The sequence below is a fragment of the Poromitra crassiceps genome, assembly GCF_964638095.1.
Source record: "Poromitra crassiceps genome assembly, chromosome: 19".
In the NCBI taxonomy this organism is placed as follows: domain Eukaryota; kingdom Metazoa; phylum Chordata; class Actinopteri; order Beryciformes; family Melamphaidae; genus Poromitra; species Poromitra crassiceps.
Window position 1 is genome coordinate 24,013,488 of NC_139646.1, and position 14,786 is coordinate 24,028,273.

A 14,786-nucleotide genomic window follows, 5' to 3' on the forward strand; every position below is an offset into this window, starting at 1 on the left:
ACAAAGTTTTGTGCAAATCCGTTCATAACTTTTTGATATCATGCAGTCAGTCAGACAGACAGAAAGACAGAAAGACAGTCAGTCAGACAGACAGTCAGAGAGACAGACAGAAAGACAGTCAGTTAGACAGACAGACAGACAGAAAGACAGTCAGTCAGACAGAGAGACAGTCAGACAGACAGACAGTCAGTCAGACAGACAGAAAGACAGTCAGACAGACAGAAAGTCAGACAGACAGACAGACAGACAGACAGAAAGTCAGACAGTCAGTCAGTCAGACAGACAGACAGACAGACAGACAGTCAGTCAGTCAGACAGACAGACAGAAAGTCAGACAGACAGACAGGCAGACAGACAGACAGACAGACAGACAGACAGTCAGAAGGACAGACAGACAGAAGGACAGACAGTCAGACAGTCAGTCAGACAGACAGAGACAGGGGTGAAAACATGACCTCCCGGCCATCTCCATTGGCGGAGGCAGAAAATAGAACCCAGCTCCTGCAATGATTCAGACTCAGGCACTTAATATATTCATCTCAGAGGGAAAGAGAGAGAGAGAGAGAGAAGAGAGAGGACAGAGGAGGATGAGGATGAGGAGGAGGAGGAGGAGGAGGAGGAGGAGGAGGGGGAAGGGAGATGGCTCGAGGAAAGGGAAAATAATCTCAAGGTATGCTTGGGGTGCTTTTATGGCCTTATCAGTCCACACCAGTAAGGAAAAGCAGGCAAACACAGCTGCCTTTTTTGTCAACACAGACATAATACAATCGCTAGTCTTCCCAAAACTGTCAGGCAACAGAGGCCACGGGTTGGTAAACACCATTAGTGTATATCTGCAGAAAGGAAGCACAAACACGCTGGAGTGTGACACTATCAGGAGCCGGGAAAATAAGCTGTTTGTGGCGGAGGAGGAAACCATGAGCTACTGTAGCGACCTGTGGACAAAGCTGGATGCAGACGGGGTCATTGAGACAGCATATTGCTACATGGTAACCTTCCCAGAGACAAAACCAGGGGATAATGTGCTCCGGAGACATTTTGCATTTACGGCTGCCGGCTGGGTAATAGCATTTTACGTCAGAACAATGGCTTACTCTACTTGGAAATTGGATAGGCTTTCTCATTAATATGTATTGCTGGTAGGAACGGGCTAAGGAGGGAAAAACACTGAATGCACTGGAGCTTGCATAGCCGGGAAATGGAAAGGTAGTGTGTGTGTGGAAAAGATGCTGTGTTCAAATTCTCAAGCTGACCCCCTTCAAGCTGTAAAATGCTGTCCAAATTCATACATATTTCATATTTCTAAACGCGATGCATGTTACACTTACACAGAAATGCATCTATTATCCATGCCTGATACTATACTCTACTCACCCAGGAAGCATGTTCAAAGCAGGTGTAAAGGCTGTACAACAACACATCATATATACCCGACAGAAGACACACTGAATTTTCCACTCGTCCAAATGGGTCAGAAGCTCGAGATGCATTTGGATAACGTAGCGAGGCAGCTGGATGCACACGAGAACGAGATCACGATCATGTGACAAACCCGTCTTTGCCACGCTCCAATCTATTGGCTTGAATCTGACCCACTAGTGTCCGAGGAAGGAGGAGGTGTTCCCAGTGGTGGAAATTAACAGTTGGGAACATGGTTCCCAGAGTGATCGTTGCGTGGGAACGCTGTGGGAACGCTCTTCACCTCTTCCTCAGGGTCCAAGTTTTGTTTTCTTAAAGGATGGCTTTACCGCTAACCAACCCACTTTGTATCCTATATCATCTGGGTAATATAAGCACATGGGCAGTGTTTTACCTTCTCTCTCTGTTTACCTCACAGAGAAAAAAGCTCCTGCTGCTGCCTGCAGAAACTCCGCCCCCACCAGCTGCAAGTCATTAAGGCTTGTTATGGCTCGCCATGCGATTCTCCGTGGATGTGCGCATACTTAAAAAAAAAACAAAAAAACAATAACAGCCGCCCTCAGAGCAGATTCTGCCTCTCGAGCAGAACTTCCGCAGCTCCGTTATGACGCGTTGTGATGTAAAACGTGTCACAACGGAATGCTTTGCCAGAGGAGGAAATGGGAGATCTCTGTGAGGAAAACAGAGAGGGTAAAACACTGCCCATGTGCTTATATTACCAAGATTATTAATGATACAAAGTGGGTTGATTACCGGTAAAGCCATCCTTTAAAAGAAAATCGCTTATAGATGTTTAGCACTGTTTCTCGAAAGCGTTTTCATAAATCTGACCGCACCTGAAGGCACCATGCTCGGCTGCAGTCAACAGTCAACGCACACACGCATGCACGCACACACACACAAAGTCCTCAGGCTACTAGTGTATGAGTGCACTGAAAAAGTGTGCTCCCCTTGTGACTCTGCCATTGCATGTAGCACTAGCGCTACATGCAGAAGATTGTCATGCCAGATTTGTTCGACAGAAAGTGACGGGAATAAAAACATAACTGCAGGGAATTTGTCATAGAGATGAACATCTGCCACGTGAAAAAAAACATGAAAGGGGGCCATAGAGCGCTGGTGCACGATGTACTCAACCGGTACCAGCTACTGCATACTGCATAGTGATGCATACTGCATACTGCATACTGTACACTGCATACTGAGTGATGCATACTGCATACTGCATACTGTACACTGCATACTGCATAGTGATGCATACTGCATACTGTACACTGCATACTGAGTGATGCATACTGCATACTGCATACTGTACACTGCATACTGTACACTGCATACTGAGTGATGCATACTACACACTACATACTGTACACTGCATACTGAGTGATGCATACTGAGTGATGCATACTGCATACTGTACACTGCATACTGAGTGATGCATACTGCATACTGTACACTGCATACTGAGTGATGCATACTGCATACTGTACACTGCATACTGAGTGATGCATACTGCATACTGTACACTGCATACTGAGTGATGTATACTGCATACTGTACACTGCATACTGAGTGATGCATACTGCATACTGCATACTGAGTGATGCATACTGAGTGATGCATACTGCATACTGTACACTGCATACTGAGTGATGCATACTGCATACTGCATACTGAGTGATGCATACTGAGTGATGCATACTGCATACTGTACACTGCATACTGAGTGATGCATACTGCATACTGCATACTGAGTGATGCATACTGCATACTGCATACTGTACACTGCATACTGAGTGATGCATACTGCATAGTGTACACTGCATACTGAGTGATGCATACTGCATACTGTAAACTGCATACTGAGTGATGCATACTGCATACTGTACACTGCATACTGAGTGATGCATACTACACACTACATACTGTACACTGCATACTGAGTGATGCATACTGCATACTGTACACTGCATACTGAGTGATGCATACTGCATACTGTACACTGCATACTGAGTGATGCATACTGCATACTGTACACTGCATACTGAGTGATGCATACTGCATACTGCATACTGAGTGATGCATACTGAGTAGGGGTGTCACAATATATCGTCCCACGAAATTTCGCGATAGTAAAACGTCACGATATGTATCGTTGAGATGAAATCTCATATCGCAAAAAAAAAAAAAAAAAAAAAAAATCAAAAATAGACTAAGAAACGTCTTTGTTTGTTGAAGTTCAATGTGTGGAAAGTAGTTCAGTTGAACAAGTCTCTGAAGAGACACATGAGAAGTTATACAGGAGAGAAACCATTCAATTGAGTTTCTGGCAAAACTGTTTACTTGACAGGAAAAACTGAAGCATAAAAATAGACTAAGAAAAGTCTTGTTGTTTGAGTTTGAAGAAAAACTGAAGATGCATAATGAGAATTTATACTGCTGAGAAACCTTTTAGTTCAAAGTAAATCTAAGTGACGGTGTAACTCATTCTATTTCAAGATAAGCCTTATCTCCAATCTCATGTTTTTTCTAGTTGTTATTGTAATAACAATTTCCCACAACAGCATGTTTTGTATTTATGCATTTCAAATAAAATACTACTTTTCCAGTCATATATTGTCATTATTCAAGTTTAAAAAAATATTGTTAAAATCGTATCGTATCGTATCGTTATCGTGAACCCAGTATCGTGATACGTATCGTATCGTGAACTGAGTGTATCGTGACACCCCTAATACTGAGTGATGCATACTGCATACTGTACACTGCATACTGAGTGATGCATACTGCATACTGCATACTGAGTGATGCATACTGAGTGATGCATACTGCATACTGTACACTGCATACTGAGTGATGCATACTGAGTGATGCATACTGCATACTGTACACTGCATACTGAGTGATGCATACTGCATACTGTACACTGCATACTGAGTGATGCATACTGCATACTGCATACTGCATACTGCATACTGTACACTGCATACTGAGTGATGCATACTGCATACTGCATACTGTACACTGCATACTGTACACTGCATACTGAGTGATGCATACTGCATACTGTACACTGCATACTGAGTGATGCATACTGTACACTGCATACTGAGTGATGCATACTGTACACTGTATACTGAGTGATGCATACTGTACACTGCATACTGAGTGATGCATACTGCATACTGTACACTGCATACTGAGTGATGCAATTCATATTATTATTGGAGTTATGAGGCGAGGTGTCAGAAAGAGCTCGGGTCATCATCAAGTCAAAACGTCTTCTGGGAACACGGTGCAACGGTGCAACTGGTCTTCTGATTGATGCCACGGAGACTCATGGAGGAACATCACAGGCCCGGGTTTAAGGCCAGTCAAACAGCCAGACTGGTGCTTGGATCTAAGCACGGCAGCGTTCGCAAACGGAATGTTCTCTTCTTGCTCGTTAGGACTCATCTCTGTTTTCTAAGTGACACTCTTTGATTGAGAGTGTTCTCCAGCTGTTAGAGCTACAGACACCAGAGAAAACTGCACGAGTCACATTTGAGGGAGAAATATCCTCTCTCCCATTAGACAGTGAGAACGGCCTGACTTAAGGAGAACAAACAGCGTGGTGAGTCATCTCATGCTTGGGGTGAAGAGACTTGTCATGGCTCCTCGTTATCAGGATAAACTGCAGGGTACGGGCGAGCTCCATGGGGAGCGCCTTTGATCAAGCGAACGTCTCTCTTGTGCCGATGCATCTTAATCTGAAGAGAACAGTCCAGTTAGCTACCTTTTCATCTGTCATTCTTTGTCAGCACTATAACCCATAGAAATCGCATTATCTTGCTCGATCACACGCACGCACGCACACACACACACACACACACACACACACACACACACACACACACACACACACACACACACACAATTATAATTCCACCTCCCAACCCCACTAGGGATGGGCAATGAATTTAGAATTTTCGAATAATCGTTTTTATTATCAAGACCGACTTTTATTATCGAAAGTCGAAAATCGTTTGACAATCTTGTCTTAAAAAGTACGTTTTCCATTGTTTTTACCGGCACCTGTCTCTTTAAGAGAAACACGTTTGTGATGTTGCCGCAGCTGCTGTGCAGTGCGCACACTTACTCATGGAGCAGAAGCACCCAGCAGCTCCTTGGTAGAAACTCTAGAAACGTAGTAGAAATGCTCTTAAACGGTCTATATTACAGCAACACTCGGCCACAAGGAAAAGGTTTCAAGGCTCGTTACTGCATGAAGAACAGCTGATATTCTGTCTACCGTTCCCTGAGCCATCTCGGCTCCATTCGGGAAGCTACGCTAACGATGCTAACGTGGCTAACGTAGTCTGGCTCGATAGAGTGCCAAGGTCACCCCCTCTCCCTCTCCATGAGATTTCATCCACTATTCATTTTTCCACAGACCTTGTGTAAAAAACCTATGAATCTGGTTTTACTTGGTCAAACCCAGTAAAGAGATTCAACTATATTTCGATGAAAAGTCAACTTTGCCCAAGCGAATTTCAAACGATGTTTTTGCTAGAAACACCCATCCCTGACTTCCCCCATCCTACTTTTCACTTTGATTATTGAGCCTCCACCTCTCCATCTCTAGCTCACAGCTCTTGATGATTTGGTGAGTTGGAGAGAGGAGGATTTTGAGTATAAGTGCAGCTCTCCCAACCTTTATCCCTTTAAGACCGCCGGTCTTAAAGGGATACACACACAAATGCTGCATCAGGTATCAATGGGTTAAAGCCATTTGTGTACTTGGACAGTGTTCCTGTCAGCCTTGCATAGCGATTAGTTCCATGTACTGATAGCTGCTGAATCAGACGGCCTCAACTCCGTTACATGGAAGGCCGCGGTGTAGAGCTGTCATGTAAACACAGCGATACATGGGAAATGTTGAGAGAACATAATCAGCAAATAACGGTTAGAGGATAGCTCATAATGTTTGATTAAGAAAGGCGGGAAACATTAACCTCACAACTCGGCACATGCATCCTGTCCCGTGGATGTAATGAAGCATTTCTATTGAGAGGTCATGTGTAAAAGAGGCGACGCGACGTCGTATTTTCATGAACGCACACGTGTATCGAATTAACATGAATTAATTAAATGATCGAATGAATTGACACGAGCAAGATTACGTCGGTCAGAGGTTCTACTTCTAAAATGTCGGCTTCGCCACATTTTCGGTCAATTGCCCGCGGCGCAGCCCTAGTCGAGGGTGAAACGAGAAAAAGAGAGGAAAATTGCTTGTGCTGGTTTGCCTCTCTGTAAATAGGTTTAGTTTGAATGCGAGCACAAAGCCATTAGAGAGCCGAGGAACAAACACGCGCAACGTCATGAATGCCTTTAAGTGGCAAAAGAAGGCGTCGGTGCTGCTCACCCTGCAGCCATCACATACATGCTGGCAGCTGTCAGACTAAATAACAGGCCTGCTTAGGATGTGGGCGAGGAGATAGAGGGAAATGACATCGTTAGCCGAGTGAAATGTCTTCCTCTAGTGCAGATTAAAACAACATGACAACCATGATAAGAAAGAAAACATGAGGACAGTTTGATAATGTCGCTGAGCTTTGCCAGCCTGCAGAAGCAGAGCAGGGGGGCCTAATTGATAACGGTTGCCTCGGCAACAAAGTGGGGTCTGACAGAGGCTAGGGGCTGGCTGTCACTTTTTACACAAATAAACTTCAAATGAACTTTAATTGACACGCAATTCGTTAAATCAGATGTGTGGAAATATTCTGGGTTCAAAAAGAAGCGACGACAGGGGGGGTACGGTGGTGCAGTGGTAAGCCCTCACAGCTCGAAGGTCCTGGGTTCGATTCCCACCTGGGACGCTGTGAGCGCTGAAGGAGTGCGTGCCCGTCCGCATGTCCTCGAGAGCCCGCCGCCCGGGTGGGGTCGTCAAAAAGGTGCCTTTCTGTGTGGAGTTTGCATGTTCTCCCCGTGCCTCCCGGGGGTTTCCTTCATATAGGAACCCCCTTCACCAAAAACATGCAATATCCTGGTTGCTAATGTGGTTCCTCCTCTGGTCGTTAAGGGCGCCTGTTCGGAGGGAGGGGAACTGGTTGGAATAGCGTTGAACCTCCCACGTGCTATGTCCTACCGGTGAAGCTTCCCCTGTCAGGTGAAAAGAAGCGGCTGGCTAACTGCCCATGTCTCGGAGGAAGCATGGAGCCAGTTCGCAGAAATCAATGAAATTAGCACTAATGGGGGGGGGGGGGGGGGGGGGGGGAGCGACGACAGAAAGACTGCAGAAGCGGCCGGAGGAAGGTGCCCGCCATGGGATTCCACACCTCCAATATTTGTTTCTTAATGTAAAGTGATTCCAGTATGTTTCATTAGTGCCATATTAAGAGTTTTTAAGCATATTTTGATGATTATCGTGTTAATATCGCAATTATTTTGGTCAGGATAATCGTGACATGACATTTTCATATTGTTCCACTCCTACCTATATATATGTGGATGTGCCTTTGAATGCCTGTCACAACCTGGTCAGTTAGGTGTGCAGTCGTGCCATGTGTGGATGTGCTACCATGAGTGTCCACATGGGTATTTGCATCTGTGTGTGTGTGTGTGTTTCAAGTCTGTTTGTGTGTGTGTGTGTGTGTGTGTGTGTGTGTGTGTGTGTGTGTGTGTGTGTGTCTCAGTGTGTGTGTGTGTGTGTGTGTCTGTCTGTGTGTGTGTGTGTGTGTGTGTGTGTGTGTGTGTGTGTGTGTGTGTGTCAGTGTTGAAGTGTGCGTGTCTCAGTGTGTGTGTGTGTGTGCGCATGTGTGTGTGTGTCAGTGTTGAAGTGTGTGTGTCTGTGTGTGTCTGTGTGTGTGTGTGTGTGTGTGTGTGTGTGTGTCAGTGTGTGGAGGCTTAATGAAAGGGCCAGTTGTTTGGTGGGGCTGATGTGCAGAGAGCAGATGGATCGCTCTCTCACTTCTCTGCTCTCAATCTTGTCCCACATTGCTGCTGTCGCCCCATTTAACAGACCACTTCCTGCCAGCTCATCACACACACACACACACACACACACACACACACACACACACACACACACACACAGGGAGGGAGCAGAACACACACGCTGGACTCTACAGACAAAAGCATGACTGCATAAATGTACATAAAAGGATACACAGATATACACACATTATGTAGATGGGGATACGCGCGCACACACACACACACACAGTAAAGTCCTACAGGGCAGCAGAGTTGGACACACTAGTGTTTTTAACGAGCTTGCTCCAGCTGTTCTCCCAGACTGCAGCTCCGTGAGTGGCTGATTAATCAAGCTCGGGTATCGATTCAAAAGTGACGATACCAGTACCGATACTAGCACCCTTAAATGATACCGATACCAACAGAGTACATCACTCCATACCTTTTCCCACAGGCGTGTAGTACTGTATTTTAGAACACGGCTCTCTTGAATACTCGATTCTGATTGGTCAATCAACAATATTCACCGGTCATTATTTCTCGACAACCGACCGCTGCTCTGCCACACCTGGATTAATCAGTTGATAAGAGCTTTTTGTCAGCAAGACACTACTAATTAGGCCAACCAGTTGCAGCTGTGGTGTCTTGTGTGCCAATTACGAATGAAACCGCTTTGTCGTTGAAAACGCTATTAAAAAATCTATTTGAATAATTATTTTTGTCAGATTATTGAATGATTTAGTTGTAGGCCATGTTCTAAGCAGGATAATGTATATTGAGGCGGTGATTACTGGGAAATAATGACCTTCAGGTGAACGATTAAGCCCTCCGCTGGCGCGTCGGGCTCAATCCACCTGTCGGTCATTATTTCCCCCGTAATCACCGCCTCAATATACATTATCCCTTACATAGCCACTGCCACACTTTAGAATGCTTTCAACTGCCGACTCCTCCATATACACCGCGGTCCACTTCACCATCACAGACTGTATGGGTTGTGTGGGCCAATCACACGTCGCATTAAATCGAAGAACACTTGCGGTGATTGGCTGCGAGCAAAATCATACAGACAGTAATTTTTTTCTAGATGTGTACAAAAAGTTACTAAAAAGTTACAATACTACTTGGTAGTGGGTCTGGGTTATTTTAGTTGATACCTTAAACTTTAAAAGGTACCTTAAGGCTCGATACCTTGAAGACTTAAAAGGTATCGAGTACCGACACCCAGCCCTAAATCAAGCATATTCTACTAAGAAATATGTACACACACACACACACACACACACACACACACACGCACACACACACAGGAAACAGATTCAACATGGAAGCGACGCAACACAGAGGCAGTTTCATGTTGGCGTCCTTGTTAACAGTTTACACCGTTCACACCGGCCACGGCATGTTGCGACGCGACCCGTCTCGCACCGGCGCCGCGGAGCAAAAGAGCGAGCGCTCCTGGTGTGAAAGCATGGCCAGGCTCCACACTTCCGTTTCCAGTGTGTCTACGCCGTCATTTATCACACAAAGTCAGTCATCTGAATTGATCACAAATAATCCCAACCTGCCCCCTCTCTCGGTCTCGTTATCTCACACACACTGACACCCCCCAACATTTTAAAGTGCTCAAACACACTGCTTCCACACGTGACGTGACACACACGTGACACACGTGACACACGTGACACACATGTGACACACACGTGACACACACGTGACACACACGTGACACACACGTGACACACACGTGACACACGTGACACACACGTGACACACACGTGACACACACGTGACACACATGTGACACACACGTGACACACGTGACACACATGTGACACACACGTGACACACACGTGACACACACGTGACACACGTGACACACACGTGACACACACGTGACACACACGTGACACACGTGACACACACGTGACACACACGTGACACACGTGACACACACGTGACACACACGTGACACACACAGAGCCAGGATTTCTTATTTGATCAGACAGTGGTGGAAGTTGTTTGCCCTCCAGCGAACGACCCCAGACTGTCTATCTTCACACCTTGCAGATTACAACGCCATGCTCATTTTCCTTGTCTTTTCTGCCTGGCCAGGTGCTCTGCCTTCGCTCCAGGTCATGTGACCATCTCCGGCCAGCCTTCTCTCCGGGTCATGTGACCATCTCCGGCCGGCCTTCGCTCCGGGTCATGTGACCATCTCCGGCCGGCCTTCGCTCCGGGTCATGTGACATCTCCGGCCGGGCCAATCAATGTGTTAATGACGTTTCACCGGCGAGATATGGAGCGTCCGGCCGCAGGCTCCAGAGCCAATAATGACAGCGTTACAGCAACCAGGGGGCAGTGTGGAGTCTCTGTGAGGATCCTCAGATCATCTGCTTAGAGACCGTTTCAACTTGAACATAAACATTCCAAATGGACCTGATCTTATTTCCTGTTGCGGTGTTTGCTCGTACTGTACAATAGCTGAGTGTTCCCTAGCAACAGAATTCCAGTTAAATGCCTATTCAAAAAAGATGGTGTCCAACTAAAATCATCAAGGATAGCAGGAGGAAAACCATAGAGTGAATTCAGCAGTTATTCTAACAAAGTAGACTCAAGTAGCCATTGATTGTAAATTCTTTTTTTGATTTTGTTGGATCTTGTTGGCAGTACATTACAGTAGTGTCATGTGAGCAAGTATATAGTTCTATTCCAGATACACCCACAGCCTCCTACAGTACACACCGTCAGGTCAAAGAGAGAGAACCAACAACCCTTCAGTAACTGCTAGTATGAAATCTTCTTCTAGCATGTTGCTTTAGCTCCAGCCTTTGGAAGGACCCATTTGACCCCAACTACGGGGGGGACGGGTTTTCTCATGAAGGTTAAATCAGTTTTACAAATGAACCAGTCGCACGACTTCTGCTGTGGCATTAGCATGAACTTCCTGCTTTGTTCTTGTCCCTGATCCTGATATTCAAAACCATTTAATATGAGCCAAGCAGTGACAGGAAGCGCCGCTTTGACAAAGCAGCGTGTGGCGCTGGAGCGCCAGAGGGACCACGGTGAATTATAGCATAGAGACATGCTGTGACATTACAGCATTTACACACACACACACACACCATGCACACACACACACACACACACACACCCCACGCACACAAACACCCCCCCCACACACACACACAAACCAGACCCCCCCACACACACGCCCCCCCCCCCCCCCACACACACACACACACCCACACCCACACACACACCACGCACACCCAAACACCCCCCCCCCCCCCCCCCACACACACACACACACACAACCCACCCCCACCCCCCCACACACACACATCAGTACCTTCTGTGCGGATGGTGAAGGGGGAGTCCCCCAGTCTCTTGGCGGAGAACTGGCCCCCCAGAGAGGTCATTAGAAAACACAGGCTGAAGAAGCCTATCCCCACCACGAATATCCTGCAACACAGGGAGAGAGGAGAGGCAGCAGAGGGAGCAGGAGAGAGGAGACAAGAGAGAGGATGCGTGCGAGGGGGAGGACGGGGTGAGGAGAGGGTTTGAATGAGTAGAGACAAAATGTGGACAAGAGGATAGAAGATGGGTGGGAGGGGACGGACGGGACATTTGTCGGTGGAGGACGTGAAGGGGCGAAAGAGGCGAGACAGGGTTTGCGAGAGGAGAGGACGATGGAGAGAGCCAGGAGACAAAGGGAGAGAGGAGAAATGGTGGAGGAGGAGGTCAGATGATGAGGGGGAGATGTGCAGGAGAGAAGAGAAGAGAAGAGGAGAGGAGAGAAACCGAGACACAAGTCAAGAAGCAGCAGCAGCAAACATCAGGTAGGCAGAGCAGAAATAGAACAGGGAGGATCACACGTGGAAAAGCAGAAAGCCTTACTGCCAGGACTGCTGCCAAAATATGAATGAGGGGGTTTGAGGAGCAGTTTGACCCTGAGCTAGGGCCAAGTGGATGTGATTAGACGATTGATCGATTAGCCGATCGACAGAAAACTTATCGACCCATTATTTTTTTACCGATTAATCATTTAGACAACATTTAAAGAAAAGAATACTAACATTGCTCTCGTTCCAGCTTCTTGAATGTGAACATTTTTCTTTAGTCTTCTTCTATGACATTAAACTGATTATCTTTGGGTTGTGGACATTTGAGGATGTCATCTTTGCGCTTTGGGGGAGAAAGTGATCGACATTTTTCACCATTTCGTGACATTTTATAGACCCAAAAGACGAGAAAATAATCAACAGAATAATCAATAATTGTTAGTTGCAGCCGTAGTGCTACACATAGGAGTGGAGGAAAGCAGAGGAGGAGAAGAGGAGAGCAGAAGACATGAAAGAAGAATGGACTGTGCAGAGATGCTGGCTGGGTTCTTCTCCACCCTCTGTCTGAACCACACCAAACTGGGTCAACAGCACCAGGTGCTGCAATCCGCTCTGCACGGTGTGTACAGTATCATTGCCCTGAGGCCGGACTCTAAACGCTCGACTCAGAGGTCAGCTCACCTATCAGCCAATAGACACACAGTATGATGGTGTGGAGGCAAGAGAGAGTTAATCCCATACTCCAATGGCCTTTTTCACCTCAGCCATTGTGTGTCTAAAAGGCAGGAGGTAAGACAGGTGCAAGCAAAACATTAACGAGGGCCCCCTGGCACTGGAACACCTAAATGGATTGGAAGTTGGAAACCCTCATTAATGTTTGCTTGCATGTGCGTTACTTCCTGCCTTTTAGACACAAAAATGGCTGCTGGTGGAAAAAGGCCCATACAAGTACATGTATGGGTTTCTGATCGGTAAGCAGTGCAGGTCTAGCTTTGGAACAGAACCCCTTTGTGACAAAGGCTCAGCGTTTAAAATGAGAAGGCATGTGGGCTCTCCTTAGCAAAAAGTGTGGAAGCCAACATATGAAACTGGTGCTGCCAGCCTGCCGCCATTTTGGACTTAAACTCAGGCCATTGGCCCTAAGTTGGGCCAATGGGAAACAGCACAGAACCACGACAGAGACACACGCCATAACTTCATTTGGGTAGATGTGCTTTTGTACGGCACTTTGTATGGGCATGTTTTACTGGCATCATTACAGTAAGGCCATGTTCACATTACAGGCTAATCTGATTTGCTGATAAAGTCATGAATCATCATTATCTTGATTGGTTTCCCAAATCTGATTTGGGAGTGTGTCCGCACTGCCACAAATCTGATTCTCAAGTCAGATCTGTGTGTCCAGACCTAAACAGCCTATCTGCATGGGTTGCTATGGTAACAACGTAGGCGTCAGTAAATACGTACGTTGGTGACGTGTTTTTCCTGCGCAGAAGCATTTGATGACGAGTTGCGAGTGACGATCAAATCAGATTTGGTGGATCTGCGCGTCCGCACTGAAGTCACATCAGTCGAAAGCAGATTGGAAACTACCTCCATATGTGGTTTGGGACAAGTGACACAAATCAGACTTGGAGCGCCCAGACTCATAAAACCAATCTGGATAAAGTCATTAATAGGTCACTAAAGTTCACAAATCAGATTTGGCCTCCCAGGCTGAACATGGCCTAGTCTATGGTTGACCACGCCCATTTAGGAGACTTGCTGGTACCATTTGTTAGAATTGGCGGAGCCTGCGGTGACCCATCTATAGTCATATAATATCTATGGCTGTAAATCCAGAGTCGATGTAGTATATTGTCTTGTCGGAGTTCAAGGACAAGGCTTCATTTGGGAGGAAAAGTCTCACTCTAGCACATAATCATCATCATGAGGATTACAGTACCCCAATAACAGCTAATACAGCTGCTTTGCTGTATTGCTAATTTATTGTCATGTTCTATAGACGTTGGAGGCAACGTAATCCGATTACATTTCTGAGCTGGAGTTGGATCTAATGAATTACATCACAGTCATTTGTGTATGAACACATTTAGAAATGTCTGAATTGCCTCAGCGACATCTCTGATGATGTACTTCATGTGCTGCTGGTGGAACAAATGATTAGGCAACACTTGAGTGTGATGATGATCACTATGATCAGCACTCAGCAGGGTCCAATCAGAGAGGAGAGCTGGGGCGGGTCAAGAGGCAGGGTCCAATCAGAGAGGAGAGCTGGGGCAGGTCAAGAGGCAGGGTCCAATCAGAGAGGAGAGCTGGGGCGGGTCAAGAGGCATGGTCCAATCAGAGAGGAGAGCTGGGGCAGGTCAAGACTAAGAGGCAGGGTCCAATCAGAGAGGAGAGCTGGGGCAGGTCAAGAGGCAGGGTCCAATCAGAGAGGAGAGCTGGGGCAGGTCAAGAGGCAGGGTCCAATCAGAGAGGAGAGCTGGGGCAGGTCAAGAGGCAGGGTCCAATCAGAGAGGAGAGCTGGGGCGGGTCAAGAGGCTCCAAAGAGGCGCTTCACTCATT

General features: G+C 46.5%; 1 protein-coding gene across 1 annotated transcript in view; it reads right to left on the reverse strand.

Annotated features, from left to right (window-relative positions):
* LOC310794286 (alpha-1,6-mannosylglycoprotein 6-beta-N-acetylglucosaminyltransferase B-like) overlaps positions 1–14,786 on the reverse strand; it is a gene marked incomplete at both ends in the record, with an annotated part of 214,368 nt that overhangs the window by 193,092 nt on the left and 6,490 nt on the right. Inside the window, one exon of the mRNA XM_083656256.1 lies at positions 11,726–11,838. Coding sequence (XP_083512382.1) covers positions 11,726–11,838 — 113 coding nt within the window. The remainder of the gene's footprint in view (positions 1–11,725; positions 11,839–14,786) is intronic.